The 26,221-nt window shown below is 44.4% G+C and overlaps 1 protein-coding gene across 1 annotated transcript in view; it reads left to right on the plus strand.

Moving 5' to 3' along the window:
• LOC143288252 (potassium voltage-gated channel protein Shaw-like) overlaps positions 1 to 8,317 on the plus strand; it is a 30,414-nt gene extending 22,097 nt beyond the window's left edge. The window contains exons 6-8 of the mRNA XM_076596601.1: positions 2,885 to 3,055; positions 3,387 to 3,668; positions 7,817 to 8,317. Of these exons, the coding sequence (XP_076452716.1) occupies positions 2,885 to 3,055; positions 3,387 to 3,668; positions 7,817 to 8,317 (954 nt within the window). The remainder of the gene's footprint in view (positions 1 to 2,884; positions 3,056 to 3,386; positions 3,669 to 7,816) is intronic.
• The last annotated feature ends 17,904 nt before the right edge of the window (positions 8,318 to 26,221 follow it).

The raw sequence follows: 26,221 nt of genomic DNA on the forward strand, positions 1-26,221 counted from the left end.
CATTTCATTTTTTAGAAAACAAAAAAGTTCCCCCTTGACACACAGTGTGGTTTAAAAAAGGAAGATCGACAATCTGAGTTCAAACTGTAACTGGGGATCTGAATTTGCACCCCTTTGCACCCAGGTTTTTTGGGGATTTTTTTCAAAGCAACTCCAATGCCCTTGTTTTCACAAGGCAGATGTCTGTGCTGTCAGGCATGCCGTTGAAGTTGGGCAGGGCTCTCACCGTGACGTAAACTGGTTCGGACATCCTGCCTGCTGCACATTTGTGCCACAAAATACAGCCACAGGTAGCCGGATTATCAGTGCGGATTGCAGGCGATGATATTCACTGTAGGATGTTACTTATAACACTCTCAAGGAACACCATGCTTGAATATTAATGTTTTGAAGAAAGAAAAGGAAATAAATGGTACCTGCTGATGTCCAATGTAAAACCAGAAATCCCTTGCGTCTATGACATAAAGTGCTCACATGGAATGATTTGAGTATGCACGTTAAGAAAGGGGAGATGTGGGTTTTTATGACAATGACATAAAGTGCTCACATAGAGTGATTTGAGTATGCACGTTAAGAAAGGGGAGATGTGGGTTTTTATGACTATTAAATGAGTCTGAGTATTGGCCGTTAGCTTATGAATATCTTCTTATTTTCTGACTGGTTTTTGCCTTGTGAATTCTTATGATAGTTTCAGACAGATTCATGAACATACTGTCAACGCGTCTGGATCAAGATTTGTTTTCCTTTGTTGCAGATTTGGAAATATGTGTCACCTGTTCTCCTTTTGTATATGAACCATTAGACATTATGCTGTGCCTGTCTCATACTTTAAGACCAACATATGGCTAGCAACATTGACACATATGCGTGTGTCATTATGATGATCTCAACACATATATTTTGCCAAGCATTACCGTAGCTATGTTGCAGGTTGTGTGTGTGTGTGTGTGTGTGTGTGGCTGTGTGTGTTAGCATTAATATCATCACTATCATTAATACAGCACGGTAACAACGCACTGACTGGGAAGTAATTTCCTGCTGTCACTCAGTATGAAACCGTTCTACATCAATGAGCCACACACAACAGATCTTTAGATCTGATGAAGTGAGAGAAGCTCTGCATTTATGGGCGACGTAGTTGTGACCATTGCTGATGAGCAATTCTCTGTTCATGTAAAGTATAGATTGATCGGCAAGGGTCTGTATATTATTTGATGTGTTAAAATAAGTTCAAAACGTCGTTTCTAATAACCCCTGTGTTAAGTTATTCTGATATTCTGAGCAACTGCACTGCAAGTGAAGAGCCATTTGGTTCAGTGTTCTGCGTGGAAATGATAGGGTTCATAGCCTTCAACTTACTCCCATATTATGGCACAGAAGCGATACGAAAGATACTATTATGAGTATTCTTAAATAATATTCGTAAGCTTACCTTCAAGTACTTATTTCACGATCAGTAAGTAGTTCACTTTGTCACACAATGTTCATCACATGGCTCACTCACACAGTGATTAAAGGTAGCTGACAAAGATAAAACACAGAAATGAATTTACATTAATTTAATATCCACATTAACTTCTTGACTCACTCACACACTCTCACACCATGGATACAGTACACTTCCTACAAAATTCCGCTCATTCACAAGGAGAGAAACAGGGTAACTGGAACTTCGACCAAACATGAAAATCAAAAATAAATATTCAAAATACCTCAAACAGACTTTGAATATCCTCCTGTAGCAAGAGGCCAAAGTTCCTAGGATGCTGAAGCCCTACAAGGATCCATCACCAAACAGGATGCCCCATTTACTGTCTTCTTCTTCTTCCAGTGATGCCCAGCTGCCAACCTTGGCAATTACTGACATTTGGAGAAGCTGTGCATCGATTTGGTATTAGTTAGACGAAGAGAACTCAGAACTCAGAACTCAGAACTGTTTTATTGTAGAAGGCCTTCTGACCCATTACAATGTTGAGCACACACACACACACCCCATCCCACACCTCCACACCCCTTCCCACATCTCTCCCCCCCCCACACACACACACGCGCGCGCGCAGACTCGATTTTGTAAAACCGGGCATGCAAACACATGAATCGAAAATTCAAAAAGGTAAATGCCTTCCATCGTGAGCAAGTCCGCTTAAACATGTACGTTCGTTGTTTTAAATGTATAACATAACAGAACTCAGGTTGTGCCCATTATCATAATAATCATAGACGAAGAGAGAGAGAAAGAAAGAGCGAGATTGTTGGTAGAACGGAGGGGGAGCGGGGGGTGGGGGGGTTATACTAATTTGCAGTATACAGATGTATGCAGAGCTGCACCACAGCTGTTAGGCTTTGTCCCACCAGCAAGCAGGAGGCAAGTGGTGCCCCGGGGCACCCTAGTAGTGCGCCAGGCCTGCAAAGCGCCGTATCAAGTTTTGGGGGTGGGGGGAGGGGGGTGGGGGTGGTTGGGGGGGCAGGGATGAATAGTCTTCTGCTTGGACACCCTCTGGAGGAAGATGTTCAGGGTTGGGGACTGGGCTGATTCAGAAGGGGATGGTGTTCCAGTCGCGGATCGTTCTTGGGAAGAAGGTGGTGTTTCTACAGTCCGTACAGCAGGGAATGCGCTTACTGTGCTGCTTGGGGGCAGAGGTTTGAGGGCTGTGCATTTCACACATGCTTCACAATGCTTTATTTTATATAGCATGGAAAGATTGTCAAGGCCACTGGAGCTGATGGAGTATGTTACACCAGAGGCATTCCTGTGTCAGTTTAAGACAAACCTGGCTGCTCTTCGCTGGACTTTTTCAATCCTGGAGGCTTGCGTGTTGGTGTAGGGGTCCCAAACAGTGCTGGCATACTCTACAATTGGCTGAACAAGGTCCTTGTACACCAGCTCCTTGGTCGTCTTGGAGCACACCTTCAGGTTTCGCCACAGGAAGCCCAGGGCACAGTTGGCTTTCGCACAGGTTTTGTCAATATTCTCGTCCCAGGAAAGATCGGTCTGCAGTGTGACCCCGAGGTACTCAGCGGAGGGAACTCACTGGAGGGTGTGGCCATGGAGAGAGTAGGTGGTACTGGCATTCATGGGCTTCCTGATACGGGTTAAGGGCAGCTGGTACCAGCACTGAAAGCAGTGAAAAATTGGCTGTTGAGTACTTCTGCTTTCTGTTTAGGGTCAGTGATGAGTCGTCCACTGGACTTGAGTGCTGGGACTTCTGTTGTCGTGGAGCGCTGGCGTTTCACGTTGGTCCAGAAACGTTTATGGCCTGCGCTGGGATTGTTGTCCATGTTGGAGGAAGTAGAAAAGGTTCTCTATGTAATGTCAGTAAGTACGGCGGAGTTGTTTTCGGATCTCCCTGTTTAGACCCCTGACTTCTTTCTGCAGGTCTTTTGAGCGACTCTTCTTCATGAGCCGGTATGCTCTGTCGCGATTCCTGATCAGCCTGCATGTATTGGTGGAGATCCATGGGTATGAGTCCCTTCTCTTGGGTGTTTTGCTTGGGATGTGCCTGGCCATACTGTCCTTCAGGGCTGTTTTGAACTGCATCCAGAGTTCTTTGGTAGGAGATATCACCTGTGTCCTTGTAATCCTGCTGGAGCTCGACCATCTCCTGTTTCATTTCGTCCCAGTTGGCACGCCGGTAGAGGAGGATAGGGCACAGGGAGTTCTTCAGCAGGTCAGGTGTTGTTTTGTACTCGAAGTACACAATGCTGTGGTCAGACAGGCCAGGGATGACTTCAACTCTGGGAATGAGGGAAGGGCAGTTGGTCATCACAATATCCAGGCTGTTCTCCAGGTGGGTCAGTTCTAGCACCATGTGCTAAAGACCGGTGTCATAAACTAGGTCGATGAACACTTGGTGAAGTGTGGCATTGGCTGGGTGGGGCTTCAATGTCATCTTCTTCCAGTCCCAAGAGGGGAAATTGAGGTCGCCGGCTATCAGGAGCTGGGCGTTTTGCATTGCAGCGACTCTTCTTAGGGATACATCAATCGCATCAGGCCGGCAGAGTCAGAGACGTCTGGGCGGTAGCATGCACAGAGGAATAGTGGGCATACAGGTCTCAGAAGAAGAGCGGAGTTGGCGTGAGGGAATGTAAAGATGAATGAGATCAGGAAGATACTGGTGGATCCATCTTTTTCTTGATGAGGACAATGGGTGCACTGTAAGGGGAGGACGCTGGTTTAATGACTCCCATTCTTAGCATGTTTTCAACTTCACAGTCAACTGTTTCCTGTTGGGAATAAGGCAGAGGGTACTGTTTGACATTCACTTGTTTCTCATCCAGTAGTACCAGGCGAAACTGCGCCAAGTGAGTCTTGTGAGGTAAGTCAGTAAGACAGTCCTTGTATTGGTCACACACTTGTTCAGTGTCTTTTCTTTCAGGTTGGGCCAGCTTGGGTGACAGTGACACTTGAGTTTGTTTTCCTCGGATACCAATGGTAGCAAGGGTACATTTCGAGAACCCAAAGGAACGTCTTCCATGTCCTCTGGTACCAAGACTACGTTAACCATTTCAACTGGTTGATCCTGGTATGTTTGAAGTGGTCTCTCAATGTATTGTTTGAGGAGGTTTGCATGGTATAACTTGGGTCATATTTCCCATCTTCAGGCGGTAGTCATTTTCTCCAACCTTCTCTTCAATTTCAAAGGGTCCCTTCCGTGACAACTCAAGTTTACTGGTTTTGCAGGGGAGTAGAATGGAGCCAACAGCAAACTCCCTCTGAACTGCTCTTTTGTCAAAGGCTTGAGCATAACGTTTGGCGGATTTTTACAAGTTTTTTCAAGCCAATGGAAATCCCAGACGTGACCAAACCTCCAGTGGCACTTCAGCAATCTTCGCAGCTTCAGTCCCTTTTAATGGAATGGCTTCTGGGTAACGAGTAGCATAATCTACAATTACCAGAATGTTCCTGTTTTCACGATCAGTGACGGGTATGAGCGGACCAATCAGATCAATACCAAGTCTCTGAAATGGCTCTTCCATCAAAGGCATCTTTCCCAGTGGTACTTTGTGAACCCTACCCTTGAGAAAAACTCTGGCAACAGTCGCATGATGCATAGTACCGTCTGGCACCTGAAGAAAGTCTTGGCCAATAAAATCCTTGCCACTGTCTTTCCTGGGTGCGTTTTACACCAAGATGTCCTGTTGTAGCCACATCGTGAGCAAGTTCCAATACTTCCCGTCTTTGCTGTTCTGGAACAACAATCTGAGTGTACCTGCCTTCAGACCCATCATAAACCCATTGAAGAAGTCCTTTTTTCTACAAAAACTGGACCGTCCCTTTCTTTCCAGATGGTCTGACTTCAGCTCGGTTGGCAAGACTTCAAATGGTGGCCAAGGAAGGATCATTTTCTGTGCTAATTGCAGTTCAGCTCGAGAGTCAATCTCACCCTGTCCTTGGACTTCAGACGGTGCAACTAACTTTTCTCCACTCTTCTTCTGTTTCCTTGTTTGCACAGGAGCACAGATAGTGGGATCGGCATAGACGGACAACTGATGACACCAGCCTATTTCTCCCATCAGTTGGTTTCCAGTAATGACATTTGCAGCATCCTCCAGCATACAGCCTGTGCTTTTCCCTGATAAAAGGGTGAGTTCAGGTTAACCAACACGACTGGACAAGAACTTTTTACCATGGTTATTTGTTTTCTGCCCGCTAGAGTGCTCTCAGGTTTTACTACTTTTTCATTGACAACCAGTGTGGTAGCTCTATTGTCACGTAAAGCGACGACTTCCTGCCCATCCAGTTTGACTGTCACACACGATTTGAAAGGCTGTGCAGAACAAGGAGGGCACAATACTGGTACAGAAGTAGAGGCCTGTACTACCGAGTTTGGCGTCGTCACCAACTGCAAGAATCAATTGATTACATAATGTGAAGAAAGCCGAATCCCAACGGTTTCATTCTAATTATTCAGTCGAAGCTTACCTGGTGTCAACATGTTTATGTTATGAAAACGCCTCTATTTGGAAAGACTTTTTAGCATGTATCAGGAACACAAAATCACAGTTATTTTTAACATTTTCATACCATTCTTTGTGATTCTTAAAGCATTCGATGAATGAACAATAATCAAAGCTCAGCTTTCAGTGTTTCTATATATTTCTTCATGAGGTGTTCCTGGTTGAATTTGCTTTTTAACCAGCACTTTGTCTTTCGCCTATCACCAGCGAACGTGTCGAATTTTTTTTCAATGGTCACAATATGAATGTTTATATTAACACTGTTTCAGGTTGTTGTTTCTTTGTTTCGTTGTGTGTGTGTGTGTGTGTGTGTGTGTGTGTGTGTGTGTGTGTGTGAAACATTCACATATTCATTTTCATTTTGAATGCTTAGTCTGTCAACACCAATTTTTGGCTTAAAATAGGGAAATATCTGTTCTTTTCATAATTTCTTATTGTAATGACAATGCACTTCTGATAACTGCACGAAAATTATAATAATGAACAACAACAACAGAAAGCCAAGACAGATCAGCAATCACATTACTGTCTCATTTTTATTTCTCAATTTCAATTTTGCACTTTCGCTTTATATACTTACATAACAGTTTTATCATTTTTATTTCAAACGGGATTTTTTTTTTTTTTTTTGGGGGGGGGGGTGGGGGGGGGGGTGTTGGTTCGTTTAGTATGAAATATCGCATGCATGGGACTTTATTCTGAATATATTACTACTCTTCTAAAGTAATAATAATAATAATAATGGATACTTATATAGCACACTATCCAGAAATCTCATCTACGTGCTTTACAAAAACGCTTTATTAACATAAAACATTACATCTATGTTACATACACACACCAAAATGTGACCACACACACACACACACACACACACACACACACGCACGCACACACACGGACACACACACACACACTACATACATACATTTTAAAAATACATGTGTATCTAACAGCTACCCTAACACATACGCACACATAGGCAGGCACAAACTTACATGAACTCACGCACACACAATACACATTCATATACATGCATGTAGTTATGTACACATGTATACACACTTTAGAAGTGTACACACCTCAGGTCACTCTATTTGATTAACGGAGAATAGATGGCCAGTCCGCTAAACATTATTTGTCAAAAGAAAAGGACTCACTCAGAGTAATTATCGTGCACATTACGCTAACAAATATGTCTTGCGATTATGTTTTATAGAATATTGTGATATAGACAGGAAACGTTTTAGACTTTGACACGTCTATGTTCTGATCGTAAATCAACGAAATCCTGAACGAAGTGGGCTGCTTGATATAGGATTGTTGTTTCAAATATGCAACATTCGGTTTGACAAAAACTTGTTTGCGATATTCAGATGCCACCCAGAGTGTGTTTGTGATGAAATCGGAAGACAAGGTTTATAATGAGAGGGTCATCCATTTCACTGATGCGTCTTTGGGAGTGTTGTTCAAATTCCCTGACCGATATTGCAAATATCTATATCTCTCTGGTCGGGTTGACTCAGGGATACATGAAAGGAAGCTTACAGTACAGACTTGAAGTGACTCAGCATCAGTGCAGGGGCTTCTCTGGTATGTGGCCTTATGGTGACGTACCATTGATTGCTTTATGTGATCTGCCACTGCTTGGACTGTGGTAGGTGAACTTTGGTGTAGAATCGTATGAGGGAGAGGGGAAAGAGGGGACTCAGAATGAGGGCGGTGTGGGGGTAATGCCACTGAATCATCTTGGGTGATTGCAGAGAAAAGAAAAGAAAGAAAGAAAAAGAAGAATAAAAAAAAGGTCAGTGATTATTTTGCCATGTAACTGTACAACACAATGCCCTCCTGTCTACAGATTGTGTACCTCTGCTTTAAGTCCAGCCTGAAGGACCTGCTGCTGATGTTCACTTGCGCCATCACTTTCGCCCTGCTCTTCGCCACCCTGGCCTACATGTCCGAAATGCTCTCTGGCCTCCAAACCTTCTACTCCATCTTTCATGCCACGTGGTGGTCCATCATCACCATGACAACGGTGGGCTACGGCGATGTCCACCCGATATGCTTGGCGGGGAAGTTGGTGGGGTCACTGTGCGCGCTGTCCGGGGTTGTGGTCCTTGCCCTCCCCATAGCTGTCATCGCCGACAACTTCTACGTCTACCACAGCAACACATGCATGTTTCAATACAACACAGACAGGGGCTCTTTCTTGAAGGAGAACCTACAGTTCAGCATCTCTCATGATGCTGGCCAACACACTGACGGGGACAAAAACGATGACAGTGACGTAGGCGTAGACATAGGCCTTAGCCCCTTAGAAGGGGGTAAACATGGAATTGGCAATGACCTGAGTACCTGAGTGAGCAGGAAATCATACTTTCAGATGACCGGTGACTGGGAAAGAAAAAAGGGACAGTCTCATATCAAGCCAAATCAAGTGTGTGTTTCTTCTACTTAACGCTTCAAGTGTGTGAGGAGAAATTGGAGCACCGCACAGACCGGTTCACCAGATTCCTCTAAGTCTTGATTGTGTGTCAAATCCTGGGTCTCTGCAAATAGTGTTCCTGTCGATTTGAAAGATTTGGAATGTATTTTATGTTCGCCTTGTGTTGGCACTTCTTCAAGGAGGAGGCCATGTCGAATCTACAATGTTGTCAGTCCATTGGGGCTTTTTTGTTTTCACCTCCTTCTCCCTCCCACAACAGTTCCCTGACGGATTGTTTCAGCAAGGCAATTGAATCTTCTTTCGTGGCCATACCAGCCTGACTTTCTACCAGCATGAACATTTTTTTCGTATTTGTATTTGTATTTCATTTTATTACCACAGATTTCTCTTTGTGAAATTCAGGCTTCTCTCCCCAGGGACAGCGCGTCACTATACTCCAGTGCCACCCTTTTTTTTTTTTTTTTTTTTTGGTTGTAATTTTTCCTGCGTGCAGTTTTATTTGTATTTCCTATCAAAGTGGATTTTTCTACAGAATTTTGCCAGGAAGAACCCTTTTGTTGCCGTGGGTTCTTTTACGTGCGCTAAATGCATGCTGCACACGGGACCTCGGTTTATCAACTCATCCGAATGACTAGCGTCCAGACCACCACTCAAGGTCTATTGGAGTGGGAGAAATTATTGGCGGCTGAGCCGTGATTCGAACCAGCGCGCTCAGATTCTCTTGCTTCCTAGGCAGACGCATTACCTCTAGGCCATCACTACACACTGTATCAGATCTAATTTTGGAATGCTGTTTTTTTAAACTCAGTATGCTCGTAGAATGGTGATCCCCCAGGGGCAACATAACAGGCAGTTGGCATCACATGTCTGTCAACAACAAAAACACGTTCATTTATATCCCTTTCACTTGATGTTCAGTATTTTACTGATTTTGAATATTTTCCTAGCCATCAATACAACACCCCCAAAGTTTCTCCCATGATGAAATCTAATAGCTAGAGCAACAAGTTTTAAATGAAGAGTGAAAATGCCACTATTATCATAATGCTGATTCAAGAAATGTTTCAGTAAGACAATTGAAATCTAATGAACTGACTTAATCAATAAAACATATATCATTCAGTTTACCGTACAGGCTCTCCAATCTTAATTTTTAAAAAGTCCATTCATTTGATGGTCAGGTCTGTCCCATGTTGTTATTTTTTTTGTTTGTTTTTTTCTGTCACTGATACCATGTGGTGGCTTGCTGGGCTGCTCTTCGGGAAAAACAAAACGAAACAAACAAAAAAATCCGTGAAGCCCGGCTTGTCTGTTTCCTGCAGAACCAGTGGGCCCTGAACGTGCGTGGCTGCTGTGTTGTGTGACGTCACGGGGCGTCCCTCTCGTGACTCGCTGCTGTTGACCATGGCCTTGACACTGGGAGACACTGATGTCATCATGCCAGGGGCTGGTCCTGTCAGCCAGTTCATGTCAATGTCGGTCACCTGGTGACACATATGTGACGTCATCAGGAGGGGACCCTTCACTGTCGTTGGTTGTGTCTCGTCGGCCTTGACTCTCGAGTCCATCATCCTCCATGCACTCGGCGTGTCGTATACTGCAGGAGTAGTCTACAACCCCCACTGATGCAGCTTGGGCGTACGTCCTGGGATCCGGGGGCAGAGGAGCAACCACTAATTTCCTGTTACTGCTATAAGCTTTCTTTCCTTCTTTTCTGACCTGAGCCATGACACTAGATCGTGCACGTGTCAGATCATCAGCTACTTCACCACCTTTCTCAGCACGCTTCCTTAAGAAGTCCCCATCTGTAATAATTGTCAGTTTTTTCTCCATCAAGCAAATTTGTCATGGGTCATCTAGTCAGCTTGTGTATGTCATTGTGCGGAAAGAGGGTCCCTCCAGTCATGAGGTCGTAAGAAGTACAAAATTCCAGCAGCCTTTTTCCATTGCCATTCATAGTGACACAACCTTCCCTCCACACTAACATCATTGGTTTCTCTGTCACTTTCGTTTGTTGGAGCTTAACACTGGATGATGGTGGTATTGAAACGTTTCCCTTTCATTCCAGCCTTAAAATCGGAAGGGGTTCAATACAAAAATAATTGGAGTGCCACGAGTTGGTTGTGAGAGTAGTTGTTGTTTTCAGTGATACCAACTGAAGTTTTGTTCGCAGACATGCTTCTTGGTCTGGCTGTTGGCTATTGAACCGTTAGTGGAGACTCAGTGTCTTCAGCCATTTCCCCTTCTTTAGCCAGAAGTGGAGATGACGTCCGAGCTTCCAGCCAATATTGAAACACTTTTCCGTTGGATGGATCGTGTCTTTTGTGTACTCATTGTTGCTGGCTTTAGAGAGACACTTCCATGGTCTTGCAGTGCAGAGAAGTTATACGCAGTGAACAGTTCCTTCTTCCCTTCTACATAGGTGCTGTGAGTGAACCTGCTTTGCTGACGACCACTGGACTTTTGGTCTACTGTTTTTTTTGTGTTTTTGCTTGTTTTGTTTTCTGTTCGCAATAAGACTTTACACACCCCATGTCTTTGACAGGATCCACTAACGATTCACTGCTAGGTTGATCTACTAACAATTCACTGCTAGGTTTTTTGTCTTTACTTTTCTAAGTCATTCATGCAACATTAATGATAACAGTATCAAGTTGAGACTTTTTATCAAATAGTTCCGAAATTTTCATGCAATCTTCAGTTGTGTAAGTGTTCATGGCGTTGGCTTGAAAACTGTAAGAGCTTTTATTTTTTATTATTATTATTTTTTTTTTTTTACAGCCAACAAAACTTACCATAGTCATGAAAACTGAATAAATGAATGAATGAACTTTTTTTTCGTAGGGGTAATGAATTAAGCATACATGCATTTTATATCCAGCCCTAGAAAACCAAAAAAACAAAAACAGAAGAAAGGAAATTAAAAACAAAAATTTCAAAAATAAAAATGAGAGAAAGAAACTCATTATGATACACTGCATATCAGGATAAAGACTAAATAAAAGTAAGTTGGGAACTAATAGAGAGATGTACAGACATGTGTTCAATTTATACTCGGCAGGAAAATACAATTTCAGTGAGATTTATATTATTCGTCAAAATGTCATGGTATAATATTCGGAATCCGTGTGTGTGTGTGAGTTAAAAACGGTGGAAAGTCGATTCCACAACCAGCTTCCAGAATTCAGAAGACTTGATTCATATGAAGTAATTAGTAAAGAGAACAAAAGATGACTCTTGCTGAGAATGATCATAGTCATTTGTATTTGGACAGAATTTCAATGACACAGGAAACGAATGATGAGCGCCCAATGGCAACCGTCAGTCGGCTCTACCCAGGTAGGCAGCCTGTTGTGTAAATGACTCCATGTTTGTAAAGCATCACTTAATCAATTTTGTGTACTTTCCAAAACGTTCCTGTCTGCCTCAGAGCCACCTGGTTTGGGGGTGTGGGGGTAGGGTGGGGGTGTCATTAATCTGTGCCGCGTTAGTTTTCGCACCCAGTGCAGTTTTACGTTATTTGATGATGCATCCAGTTCGGGAAGGGTGTACAAGTTATTCGTTTACTTTCAATTTCACTTGTCTTATTATAATATTACCTTACGGAATGTTTTCCCTTTACATGATGATTGAAATGTACATGCTAAAGATGTCCGTGTTTCATTTGTTATTATTTGACTTGTGGAACACGTTTAACGGAATGTTTTCCGTTTATTTGACTGGTGTGCGTTTGGTGATCAGGTAAACGTGTGCGGGGTTACTCATTTACATATTTTCATTTACATTGATTACTTGTTGACGAATATCTAAATGAGCCGAAAGAAAATGAAATGTTTCAATTGCTAAAAGCAGCCAGTAAAGTCGTTTTAACTGAATTGAATTGATTCTGTTCCTGGATGATTAACACAGTCATGCATTGGTTGTAGATCTAGGGCTATTTGATTTGTGTAACTGGTTTCTTACATTCCTTTAGCATATGTACATATGTTGTGCTATGATGTTGCCATTTTTGATAACTGTGGTGTTTTTGATTAAAATGGATGGTGTCAGACTGTGTTTGGGTTGTTTTGTTGCTTCTTATTGCAGATCTAACTTCCCATGCTGGAGATTTTGCTTTGGCCCCACTCACTTCCATATTTATAGTGTTGCCAACTGCGTCTCCATGTTTTTATTTTTTTATTTTTTTATCACAGTCTTTGAGCAGGGATTTGAAAGAACAAATCTGATTGTAGATCTAACATGACACTTGCCTTGGGGTGGCGTGATGTGTTGTTCTTTAGGAGCTGGGTGTGGGTTTAAAATGTTTCATAAATGCTCATGGTAGCCATTTTGTACCTCCAAATGGGAAGTTTGTATGCACAGCAAACGACAGCTGTTTCGCACTGTGTAGTGCTCTTCGGGCACAGTACCCACTCCTGACTGCTGACCAGAGAGAAACACTGATACTGAAACAAAGAGAAAGTCCCCACAGCTCAGTAAGGACCTATCTTTTGTGAAGAATATGTCTGTCAAAACGGACATGTAAACTGGAGCGGTAAAAATGAAACTCATGAAAGGTATCAGTCGAAGTACACAACAAGGTCTTCTCTTGTGGGGAGCTTGCTTATTTATTTATAGTCTGTTCATCTAAGATGATGATATTAGACTGAAAATAAATGATATTATTATCATTTGGGATATTATCATTTCTATCATAATGATGATTGTTATTTTTAATTAGAAGTCGACATTTCTGCATATTCGAATGAAAAGGGGGGCGGTTGAGGTGGAGGGGAGGGGTTGTGGTGGGGGCAAGGGGCAGGGGACTAAGAAAGGAAGAGACAGACAGACAGAGAGAGAGAGAGAGAACAGAATGTGGAAAAGATAGAGTACAAAATCTAAAATGGAGAGGGTGAGTGTCAGTGATTGGAGAAAGAAAAAAACATAATATTGGAAGGGTGTGTGTGAGAGACGGGACGGGGGAAGCGGGGTTAGGACCAAAAAAACAAAACAAAACAAAACAACAACAACAACAACAAAAAATCAATAATCAAATATTGTATGCACTACTTCTGTAGATTATTATTTGAAAAGAGGTTCATGTGGGGATATCAATAATCAAATATTGTATGCACTACTTCTGTAGATTATTATTTGAAAAGAGGTTCTTGTGGGAAATAGAGTAAACAACCAACTGGACTATTTAACACATAGCTAGCTAACTTTAATAAAGAACAGTTTGAAATATATAACTTTTTCCAAAAAATGTTAACATTTGAAATTGGTAACACGTGTTCCGTAATTTCTGGAGGCAAAAAAGGTTTCATTACTAAACAGCGGGTTAAAACGTGCTCAACCGTTGCAAATGCATTCAATATTTTCACAATATTTTGTGTATGGAGCATTTAGTAATAACCTAAATGCCATGCTCTTAACAGCCCTGCGAGTTCTTTTAGCATTTAAGAAGGCAGAAGTGTTAACTTCTGAAGACATAATGGAATTTTGCATATTTCTTTCAACAATATTACACATTTCAGATGATGATAAACGATGAGGAAGTTCAATTGCATTTAAAGCGTTTTTAGCTCCAAGCTTTGCAAGATGATCTGCACGTTCATTAGCGAAAAGTCCACAGTGTGAGGGAATCCAGCACATTTCAATATTAGTTCCTCTCATTTGAATACAGTGAATCAAAAATTTTATTTCAAAAATGATGTTATAATTAATGTTCGTACAACCTGATTTGATAGACTGCAGAACTGATTTTGAATTGACACAAAATAAAACATTAATCAAGTTTAGGGGCAGAATCAATTAGATATGTTAATGCCATAAGGACGGCAATTAATCCAGCTGTAAAAATTGAGAAGCCCTTTCCAATATGATATGACTTTTCAATTTTCAAAGCAGGAATTGCATATCCAGAACCAGCAAACAGGTTTTCTGGAACAGAACCGTCTTTAAATATTTTTAAGTGGTGGGGGTATGTTTCAGATTCCCATAATGGAACTGGTGAAGTGCTCATAATTGGAGCAACATTTTGTGGATCAACATTTGATTGATTAAAAGTATCTGACACGTATGAAGAAATGGTTTCTAGATTTCTGTTCTGTTTCGCTCGTTTCGAAAAAAGTTTGTCAGACCGTATATTAATCTCAGTTTTGACAGAATTTTCTGTAGCATTTGCTCTAATTACATATTTTGCCGATGCTAGCTTTCTTAATTCATTAAGAGGTAGTATTCCTGCAGCTCTATACGACTGTAATGTGTTCGTATGAAACGGAACACCTAGGGCCAGCTTCATGGCTTTGCTATCTAGGCTTTGCATTTTTTTAAGGAAAGCATTCCAAGCAGAGAAAAATACCTCATGAAAGGTATCAGTCGAAGTACACAACAAGGTCTTCTCTTGTGGGGAGACTTACAGTTCAGTTCAGTTACTCAAGGGGCGTCGCTTCGTTCAAACAAATCCATATACGCTATACCACTGCTAACCAGGTGCCTGACCAGCAGCCTAACCCAACACGCTTAGTCATGCATTGAGGGGAAAATACACTGACGGCTCATAGTGGCTTGACAGTGATAGCTTTCTTAAACTTCTGGTGCTGGAACTCCAAACATTTTAGAGCAGTAGCAGTGCTAACACGATTGATAAGAATTTGTATGAAATGCCGCTGACAGATCTAAAAATGCCACAACAGATGTAAGTCTTTTGTCTGTGTTTGAGAGGAGACTATCTGTGACCGAAAGAAGGGCAGTTTCTGTGCTATGGCTTTTCCGATAAGCGGACTGACAAGTTTCAAGCAGGCCATTTTCATGGAGATGTTCCTGGAGCTGATGTAACAACTTTTTCAATGATTTTAGAAATGAAAGAAAGAAATGATAGAAAGATTAGAGACAGGTCTATAGTTCTTTAGCTGATTTGTGTCCAGATTGTGATTTTTGAAAAGAGGGCTGACAATAGCCAATTTAAGACAATCATCAACAATGCCTGACTCGAGAGAATGATTAATAATTCAGGTGATCAAAGGGAGAAGGTCATCAATACATAATTTCAACAGGTTAGTGGGCAATGGATCAAGGTCACAGTTCTTACTTGGAGATTTAAGAATAAAATCTCTTACAGCTTTTTCAGAGGTAGGTCTAAAACATGTCATTAAATTAACTTTAAAATAATCAAATCGGTCCCCTGGTGTGCTAATTTTGTCATTAAAATAATTACTAAAAGCATCAGGGAGTTCCTGAGAAGGAATGTTTTTTGGCAGCAACAGTCCTCTACTTTTGCCAATGAGCTGGTTTGATACAGCATAGAGCTGTTTGGACATGGAACACTGACTGATAGAGGCGCTGAAATGTTGACACTTTGCAGCTGTCTGCATGTCATTCAGTTTATTACGCTCCTTCGCATAAATCTGTCTGGAGACAGTCAGTTTGTTGGAGCGCTAGACGTGCTCGGCCTGTCGTTCTCGACGCTTGGCGGCCCTCAGTTCATCAGTCATCCAGGGAGCAGAGGGACGGTCAGTAACAAGGCGAGTGGAGAGAGGGGCATGCTGATCCAGTATCTGACGGAGGGCAGTGTTGTATGTTGTCAGAGGAGATGGGCTTGAGTCAGTTCCATCCATGAAGGATTTGACATCAGCCTGGAATACCTCAAGGTTGATCATCTTTGTGCTCCGTGATGTAACGAAACGTTTTGGTCGCTTCAGTCTTTTAAAATGGATGTCATAAAGAATTGCCATGTAATCAGCAAGAGCCAAGTCCATGACCTTAAACTGGGGGGAGGGGGTGGGGGGGGTGGGGTGAATGTTCTCTCGAACCACAAGCCAGTCGAGAGTGTGACCATGTTTGTGGGTTGGTTCACATATTAGCAGTTTTAACCTTTGGTCATGAAGTAGAGTACGCCAACCATAGTGTATCTGAACTGCTGGTCTGTTCACAATGAAGGTTAAAATCGCAAGTTAAAACTAAGTCTCCTGCTTCTAGGTTGTATTTATCCGGGCAATTTGAAAACTCAGTAATAAAAGTCTGTGTGTTACATTTATTGTGTCGACATGGTGAGGGGTCTATAAACGCAAATAATATGGCACACTGAGCTATTGCACTCAACCCTTAATGCTACACCCTCAAATGATGTATAATCGAGGGGTTTGAATGTACAGATATCCTGAATATGGCTTCTCATAATGGTTGCAATACCGCCTCCCTTCCTAACTTGTCTAGGGAATGATTTCAGTTTGTACCCTTGCGGCGTAAGCTCATACAACCAGGTCTCAGTCAGTATGGCGATGTCAAAAGCATGGTCAACAATCACATCGTGAATAAAAGCGGCTACTGTCTGCTTGACTGAACGTTCACACACATCAGTTTTAGATATGACGGGTGAGAGGGTAAGTCAGTTGACTGTGGATTCTTCACGGGGATTCTATGAATAAGATCAAAAGAGTTTACTCTCACCTTATGAATCATGTGTGGTTCGGGATTTGAAATGTTGGTTCTGCCTTGAACGACACGTATTTTTCTTTTCCGTACTCCCCCCCGACAAGATCGTTTTTTTACGGGGGAGGTTGCAGCCAATGTTCAAGTCTTTGAGATGTCGTATCACATCCTGAGATAAAAGAGTGTGTGTGTGTGCTGTCCCAGTGTAAGCAAATGGTGCCGAGTGTACTTGCATGGCGAGGCGCGTGCAGTGTGTTGATGTTTTGCACTGAACGCCGTGCGTGTTGGCCATCTTCCAGCAATGGCGGACGGCGATAGGAAACTGAAGCCCAGAGCAAAAATTTTCAAACGAACAGTTTAAAAGCACATGGAACGGGATAAAACCACCACATTAAAGGTATGTCTATCGCCAAGTAGTCTGACAGATATAAACACGATTTAAAACGCAGGGAATAAAACAATCACTAAAAATTTGAGAGAGCAAAAGAGACGGCATGTCAGGCGACTAGTCCGCACTCACTCTAGCAGTCAAGATTAGGAACAGTGCAATACTTGGGGATCAAAACTCAAACAATGGATGGTAAGAAATATATATTTGTGATGGACTCGGGGTAAGGGTAGGGTTGGAGTGGAGTGGAGATAGGGGTAAGGGTATGGTTGGAGTGGAATGAGGAATTAAGAGTAGTAAAAGGTTGCAGGTTCTCGTGCAGGCAGGAGCATATGAAAGCGGACGCCCTTTCAGTTGTTTATTTACTACAGCTATTACATACAGGAAAACAGTGCCTGCAAGACACAAACAAATAAAAGCCATAAATACAATGTCAACGTTGAATGTATGTATAACAATGAACATACATGAGGCAAAGACCAAGACTGGTAGAGTACCCGCATCAACAAAGCATAAAGGAGGGAAACAAAACAAAACCGAAACACAAAAACCATATTCTACAATACATGAACACTGGAAGCACCATAAGTGGGAAGTCAGTCATTCATGGATGTGGGTAGCATGGAGCATACACAGTGCTGTGTCTACCTCTGGGTTTGGTATTTGCCCAAAACAACTATATGCAACTCCCTTAGTCAAGTACCATTAATACTAACATACTTTATAGTAAATAATAACAACAGAATTATCAAAATACAACAAACTCATCCTATCAACTCCAAATGGGAAATCAAACCCCAAACTTAGTACACAAAACACTTAACATATAATTTATAAAATATACTCACTATCAAGTACACATACACAGTAAACTCATAAAAGCAACATGTCTGTTATTCTTCACCTGGTCCCCAAGACCATGCAACTAAAGGGCTAGGGTTATACTTAATTGGTAAAGTAACCAAACAACCTAATTCATGGAAAACTATTTCAGCTGTATTAAATTTAAAGCGACTCAAATGAATCAATCATCATGTGGCACTATACCGGAGTATGTCGTATAGGAGAAAGCATGATAACTGAGCTGGAAAGACTATTACTTGGTCTGGACTCAAAAAGCTCATACTGTGTCAAAGTGACTCAAATGAAGCAAAGTTTATCATGTAGCACTATACGGGAATAAGCCGTATAGGAGAGAGCATGATAACTAACTTACAATCAACAGACTGATACATATCAGGTGGTTTTAACCAATAACTGATATTAATCAAACACTATCTTGTAATCACCTCAACAGAATAGTACACACATCTTAGAGTACTGAGCACACTGTAGCAGTACAACCGAGATCAGCATGTAAGATAATACCTGAATAGTAAACAAGATGGAGAATCAGTGGCTTAGATATAATACTGGCAACCTGATAGACCAGAGAGTAAGTGAAGCACCATCATGGCTTAACCATTATGTGGAGAATGAACTTACACAAGTTATCCGTTGCATCAAAGCCAAATATGAGCATAGCTAAGCTTGCGCTCAACATTTAAATCGTCTCCGCTGAAGCGGGGATAAGTAACCTAACCTTCAGTGACAGCAGATGAGAGAGAATGAGTCATCCCCTAGAACATTCTGGAACAGACTATCTTGTGTCCCGAGACGTCATTGACTGACGTAAAAAGAATCAAATGGAATACTTCTACGAACATATGACGACATGGCGATTTTCTAGATCAGTCATAACCGAGCTGTGCCTAACATGTCAAAGCCATAACTAAACAAAGAATTAACTGAACAAAGCAACAACTGAACATACTTATATGAACACAAGTACTGTGTCGAAGGATACCTTTAAAGCACAAGTCAACACATTCTACACAATAGTACTTACAGCCATACGTAGCGAGATGCTGTTGTGGGAACGACACTGACCACTACACAGCAAGAGACAAAGGGAGCAGGTGCTGGCCGCGGCTGGCTCGGGTGTGGAAGTGACCACTCATCACCCGCTCGGCCAATTTATACAAATTAGGCGAACTACAAAGACAATCACGTGGGCTGCAAACCAAATCGTCACTAATCTGAAGAAATCTGATGAGAACTGTGCTTGTTACAAGGTGTTCAGTGACAGATTTCTAGATGATTACTGAACCGATTTGCATCGGATAAGTTGCAAAAGAAAGAGCTCAACGCCTACTTTATAATGAGTGTAAAATGAAGTGTTGATTATTTAAGATGAATTTATAATGTTAATTTAAGTCACCTGAACAGGGTCAGTTTTAACGAGCTCGTCGCTGAAAATTACAAACTGCGTTAAATCAGTTTCACGTAGGCAAACATAAATGGAATAGATTTAAAGATGGAGTTAAGACGATTCTGCCAGTATATAATACTAGTAGTTTACTGATCTAACAAAAGAGCTATTAATTAAATACTGTGGAACAGAAACACAAGTTTGCTCTCAGCCAATGACGTACCGGGATGCGACATTGGGCGAGCTGTGAGCAGGTGTCTGGCGAGGAGGACAAAATGATGTAAGCGGAGTGACGTCACACATTCTGTGCGCGGGTTATGAGGGAAAACTGTCGTCTGCTGTGGCTTGTGCGTGAATAGTGTTGGAGCAAGCATAGCGCGCTTGGTCACACCTCCCCCCATCTTTTGAAAACCATCGTCCGCGATGGTTAATTTAAAGTAATTCTTGTGAGGAGACTTAGCTGAGCATCAAACAAGAATTATTGGGCAGGTAAGGGAGATAATTTAGCTGATAACTAATAGCTAAGTGAATGTGAAATGACTGCAACCTTCTTAGGAACAACACCCTACTTCTATATTCAAAGTGGCTTTAGCCAGGTTAAGTTAAGCGTTTGGATTTAGTCAAATGCATCCTAACTTAACTTTGAAGAGTTTGATATAGAGAAGGGGTTGGAAAGCATTCAGTTTTGTGCATATCAATCTATGTATCACATGATTGCCCGACTAGTGCTTAAAATTAACAAGCAAGCATTTCAACAACAAATATTTGTCTTTGCAAAGACCACTTAGCAGGACTGGCCTTGGGGAGGCAAGAATAAAAAAAAAATAGAAGAAAAAAAGTACACCAAAACCCACAAAATATAAATTCCACCCAAACTGGTTGGAATGAAAACAAAATAAGAAAACATGTACATAAGAGATGAAACAGTTTGCGTTGCACTGGCCACATGGCAGAAAAGGGCATGGGAGAGGCAAGACTAGAAAAAAATAGAGTGGATGAAATAGTCCTAGTTGCAAGTGAGACTAGAATTTCAACCTCAATTGTCCATTCTGGGGAAGGAAAGGAAAAGAATGTTAATTCTTAATTCTGGCCTTCTTTTTGAGGCGCTGGGACCGTCTTTGCACAGGAGCCGATGCTGCAGGCAGGTCGTTCTGGGCCGCGGCCTGGGGTGCTTCTGACGCAGTGTCGGGTGGAGGAGTTCCACACCTGGGCTGGGGATGGGGTGGTATTATAAACCATACCTCATCATCAGAGTCTGTGTCAGAGTCTTGTGGAGATGGAACTGGAGGTTGCTGTTTGGGCTGGTCTGGCTCCCAGTCTGCGATGGGTTCAGTTGCCGGCAGCAGGTGCTTTCTGTTGATGACCTTTTCGGGGCCACCCGCCAATGGCACCACGGAGTAGACATGTAGGTGTCCATAGGGGCGGTTAGTCACCTGGTGGAGGTCTGGCTGCCAGAAGTCCTGTATCTTGTTGCGGCCCAGGACTCGGTTCCTTACGTAGACGTAGTCCCCAACGTGTAGATCATGGGCCGTGCTGTGTTGCCTGTTGAACTTGGCACGTTGCAGGGCTGCCTGTTGCAGTTGGTGTAGTGCCCTCTGGTGTGCCACCTGGAGTCGCTGTCGGTGCTGCCTCACCCAGTCCACAGCTCCTGCAGCTGTCGGTTCAGGGCGCCCTAGAAGATCGTCTACCGGGAGCCTGGGTTCCTGTCCAAACAAAAGAAAGTGTGGGGCAAACCCCGTGGAGGCATGAGGCGTGTTGTTGTACGCCTGCACAACCTCCGGCAGATGTATGGGCCAGCGTCTCTTCTGCTCCGGTGGTAGGGTGCGCAGCAGATCATGGAGGGATCGGTTGAACCGCTCACACTGGGCGTTACCCTGGGGATGGTATGGCGTTGTTCTGGTCTTCTTGACGCCATAGATGCGGCACAGCTCCTTGACCAGTTTGGATTCAAAGTCACGGCCTTGGTCGCTGTGGATTCTTTCTGGTACCCCGTAACGCTGGAACCATTCTCGCACCAGGGCCTGGGCAACTGTTGAAGCTTCCTGGTTGCGGGTTGGGATGGCTTGTGTGAACTTGCTGAAGACATCCGTGACAACAAGTATGGATTCCCGGCCGTCACTCGCAGGTTCCAGTCTGGTGAAGTCGATGGCTAGGACTTCTAGTGGGCGGCTGGCCAGTAAAGGGGTAACTGGGGTGTGAATCTTGGAGGGCAGGCGGTTCATGGTGCAGCGCTGACATCTGGTAAGATATGCTTTTGTGTCAGCATACATACCTGGCCAGTAGACACGGGGTCTCAGCAGATCCATGGTCCGCTCGTAGCCTTGATGTCCCATGCGGTCGTGTACCATCTCGAGGACATCGGGGCGAAGTGTGCTTGGGAGGACCAGTTGCTTGGAAGCTCCAAGTTTGGGGTCCGTTATCCGCCTCAGCAGGACACCGTCTTCGCAGACCAGTCGGGCATGCTGCTGCAACAGGGTGCGTACCTGACGGTCTTGGCTGGCTTTTGGCTTGGATGGCCAGGCTGTCAGCACGGGTGCAATGATCACATCTTCCAGCTGGAGCTGTCGGAGTTCGGGTCTGCTGAGTCGTGGCAGCAGAGTCTCCTGAGTTGGGGACGGAGCTGGTGGCACGTCACCATCAGGGGGAATGGCAACTGCTGTGCTGATGCTTTGGTGGTTGCAAAGGGCACTTTCTGAAAGTGCAACTTCTGGGGGCATCGGAGTGGATATGGATGGGGGATGGGAAACAAATGGTAATCGGGACAGGGCGTCGGCAGGGTTGGCTCTACCTGGCCGGTACTTCACCTCGAAGTTGAACTGGGCTAGCTGGGATGCCCATCTTTGCTCCAAGGCGCCAAGGGCCGCAGTCTGGAAGTGGACCAATGGGTTGTTGTCCGTGAGGACAACAAAGGTGGCACCTATGAGATAGTGCCGGAACTTCTCTGTGATGGCCCACTTCATGGCCAAGAACTCAAGCTTCATGCTGCTGTACGTAGCCTGGTTCTTCTCAGTGGGGCGTAGACGACGGCTGGCATACGCAATGACACGTCGACCCCCATCCTGGTCCTGGGAGAGTATGGCACTCAACCCGTCATGGCTGGCGTCAGTTTCCATGATGAAGGGCTTTGTGAAATCTGCATAGCCAAGGACTGGAGCTGTTGTGAGGGCCGTCTTTAGCTGATCAAACGCCACTTGATGCTTGGGCTGCCATAGTCGGGTGATCAGCAGTTTCTTTCTTCCCTGTTTTGCTGCCTCAGCCACAAGGTCATGGAGAGGACCAGCGGTGTGAGAGAAGCGATGAATGAAACGCCTGTAATAACTGGCGAATCCCAAGAAGCTGCGGAGGTCTTTCAGAGTGGTCGGCTTCGGCCAATTCCTGACAGCGTCGACTTTGCCAGCTTCGCAGCTTACGCCATTTGCAGAGATGGTGTGGCCCAGGTGGGTGACTTCTTGGCATAAGAACTGGCATTTGTCCAGACGGAGTTTCAAACCAGTCTGTGCAATGCGACCCAGCAGTGCATCCAGATGTCCCAGATGCTCCTCAAATGACTTGGAGTAGACTAAAAGGTCATCCAGGTATACCAGGAGGAACTGGAACAGGTAGTCTGACATTGTTGACTGCATAAGCCGCTGGAATGTAGCTGGAGCAGAAGCCAACCCCATGGGCATTCGAGTATACTCAAAGAGGCCTGTAGGAGTGATGAAGGCGGTCTTGTGCTGGTCGTCCGGGTGCATAGCTATCTGGTGGTAGCCACTGGCCAAGTCGAGTGTTGAGAAATACTGGGCTCCCACCAAGGCATCAAAGGATTCCTGGATCCGTGGTAGTGGGTATGCATCGCCTACTGTCTCGGAGTTGAGGCGTCTGTAGTCTACGCACAGGCGAAGACTGCCGTCCTTCTTCCGGACCACGACGACTGGGGCTGCATAGGGGCTGTAGCTCTCTACAATGACATCCTTTGCTAAGAGCCCCTTGATGTGGTCCTGTACTTCCTGGAACTGGTGTGGAGGTATTCGACGATATGGTTGGGCCACTGGTGTGGGGTCTGTCGTTCGGATGCGATGATAGACTGCATCTGTATAACCCAGATCATTCTCACCCGTGGAGAAGCAAGTTGCATGCCTAGACAGCAGTTCCTGGAGTTGTTGTTGCTGGGTAGCGGTGCCATCGAAAGAGGGGAAAGGAGTAGATTGGGGAGGGGGAGGGGTAGGTGGGCAAGCATTGGTTTGGAGGGAGACAACAAGTTCATTGGCATGTGCTGTGACCTGGATGTTGTCTGGGCTCTCAACTGCAACAACAGCATGGAGGGTTGCCACAGGAGTGCGTGCTGGCAGGAATTTGTCTTCCTGTGAAAGGTTGGCCAGACGAACATACCGGGAAGCTTTGTCAGCAGCAATGAGTGTTGGCACCAGGAGAAGCCCTCCTGGGAGTGGTTGGGCCAGTGGAGAAGCAAAGAGGTGGTTAGCAGTTTCATTCCCAGTCACCCGCACTGTCGCCATAGAGTTTGCAGGGATGCAGCATTTCTGATGTGTCCGTGCCATTCCTCTTGTGAAGACGTTGTCAAGATGAATCTCACGGATAGTGGTCTGGAGGTAGGGAGGAAGGCCCTGGGCTTTCGATAGACATGGACCCAGGACATTCATGCCCAGCAGTACAGGCAGGTGCATTTTGCGTTGCTGCATGGCTGGATCTGTGGGCTCCTTGACAACAAGGACTGGAACGTTGGGGCAGTGTTGGTCGAACAGCTGGATGACGACGACGTAGATGCCGGTGTATGGTACCTCTGCGCCGTTGACAGCCCTGACTGTGATGTGGCAGTCCTGTAGTTTCAAATGACTGAGATGTTTCGCTGCCCATGTCTCAGTCACTGTGGTCACCTCGCTTCCTGTGTCGATCAGTGCAGACACCACTTGGTTGTTGAGAGTGATGTCTGCTGTGGGGCACTGGCCAATCAGTGTGTTCCCGCCCCCCGTTGCCTGCCTACTGATGGCAACGGGGGTTAGAAGTTTCCCTGTCGTTGTCCTGGCTTGCCTCCCCGTTGCTGCATGTACCGCTGCTTGGTGCGGCACTGTTGCTCAGTGTGGCCGAAACGACTACACCACAGACAGCGTGGTCGTGATCTCCCTCCATCTCTTGCTTCTTGCTTGAGTGGTTGTCCTTGTCGCAGGGGTTGTTGATCCCGGCGCATGTGCTGAGATGGCTGTGGCAGTCTTGGTGGGGCCCACACGACTTCTCTCTGGCCAGCAGGTGCAGGTGTAGGTGCAGGTGCCGGTGCAGGTGTAGGTGCAGATGCCCGTGCAGTGGTGAGGGCCTCAATTCGAGCCTCCAGTCGAGCGATCCTTGCCACCGCAAACTGGTCTAATGGGTCTGGGTTGTCCTCTCTCATCCACCTCTGGGCCTCCCTTTTGGCTTCTTCAAAGGTGGTGCCTGGGTGTTCCCTGAGGATCCGCTTTATGTCGCAACGTAAAGCAGCTGGATGAAGGCCATTGGCAAAAGTTGGACAGAGCACTTCTGGTGGCAATACGTGGGCCTGTGCATGGTTGGCTTTCATCCAAAGAGTCCTTAGTTGAGAGGCATACTCCCCCACTGTTTCCCCCATGCCCTGTTGGCGTCTATAAAAGGCAGCTGCCAGTGTGGGGCCATCGCGCTGCTCCCCCCAGTTTTCCTTGATCAACTCTAGAATTTTGTCTGGCGAGTTTACGTCAGCAGTCGGCAGTCTGACGATTTCCTGTCGGGCCCGGCCTTCCAGCGAAGCGAGGAGCCACCCCGCTGCTACTGAGTCTGGTAAGGGCTGGAGTTCGAGGGCCAGCCTTACCTCGCGGATGAAGTCCTCGACATCTAATGTCCCTTCCTCCCCAGAGAACTTGGGCAGCTTGTGAGGGCGGAGGGTGATGGCGTGTGCTTCGTTTGCCATTGCTCAGTTTGCTGTATTCAGCTGCACTGTTTTTCCTGTTGTTGTATGGATGGTAACTTTCTGCTCCTTAAGGAACCCTGCTCGCAGCGCCAATTATGTGATGGACTCGGGGTAAGGGTAGGGTTGGAGTGGAGTGGAGATAGGGGTAAGGGTATGGTTGGAGTGGAATGAGGAATTAAGAGTAGTAAAAGGTTGCAGGTTCTCGTGCAGGCAGGAGCATATGAAAGCGGACGCCCTTTCAGTTGTTTATTTACTACAGCTATTACATACAGGAAAACAGTGCCTGCAAGACACAAACAAATAAAAGCCATAAATACAATGTCAACGTTGAATGTATGTATAACAATGAACATACATGAGGCAAAGACCAAGACTGGTAGAGTACCCGCATCAACAAAGCATAAAGGAGGGAAACAAAACAAAACCGAAACACAAAAACCATATTCTACAATACATGAACACTGGAAGCACCATAAGTGGGAAGTCAGTCATTCATGGATGTGGGTAGCATGGAGCATACACAGTGCTGTGTCTACCTCTGGGTTTGGTATTTGCCCAAAACAACTATATGCAACTCCCTTAGTCAAGTACCATTAATACTAACATACTTTATAGTAAATAATAACAACAGAATTATCAAAATACAACAAACTCATCCTATCAACTCCAAATGGGAAATCAAACCCCAAACTTAGTACACAAAACACTTAACATATAATTTATAAAATATACTCACTATCAAGTACACATACACAGTAAACTCATAAAAGCAACATGTCTGTTATTCTTCACCTGGTCCCCAAGACCATGCAACTAAAGGGCTAGGGTTATACTTAATTGGTAAAGTAACCAAAC

The sequence above is a fragment of the Babylonia areolata genome, chromosome 12 (assembly GCF_041734735.1).
Source record: "Babylonia areolata isolate BAREFJ2019XMU chromosome 12, ASM4173473v1, whole genome shotgun sequence".
Lineage (NCBI taxonomy): Eukaryota > Metazoa > Mollusca > Gastropoda > Neogastropoda > Buccinidae > Babylonia > Babylonia areolata.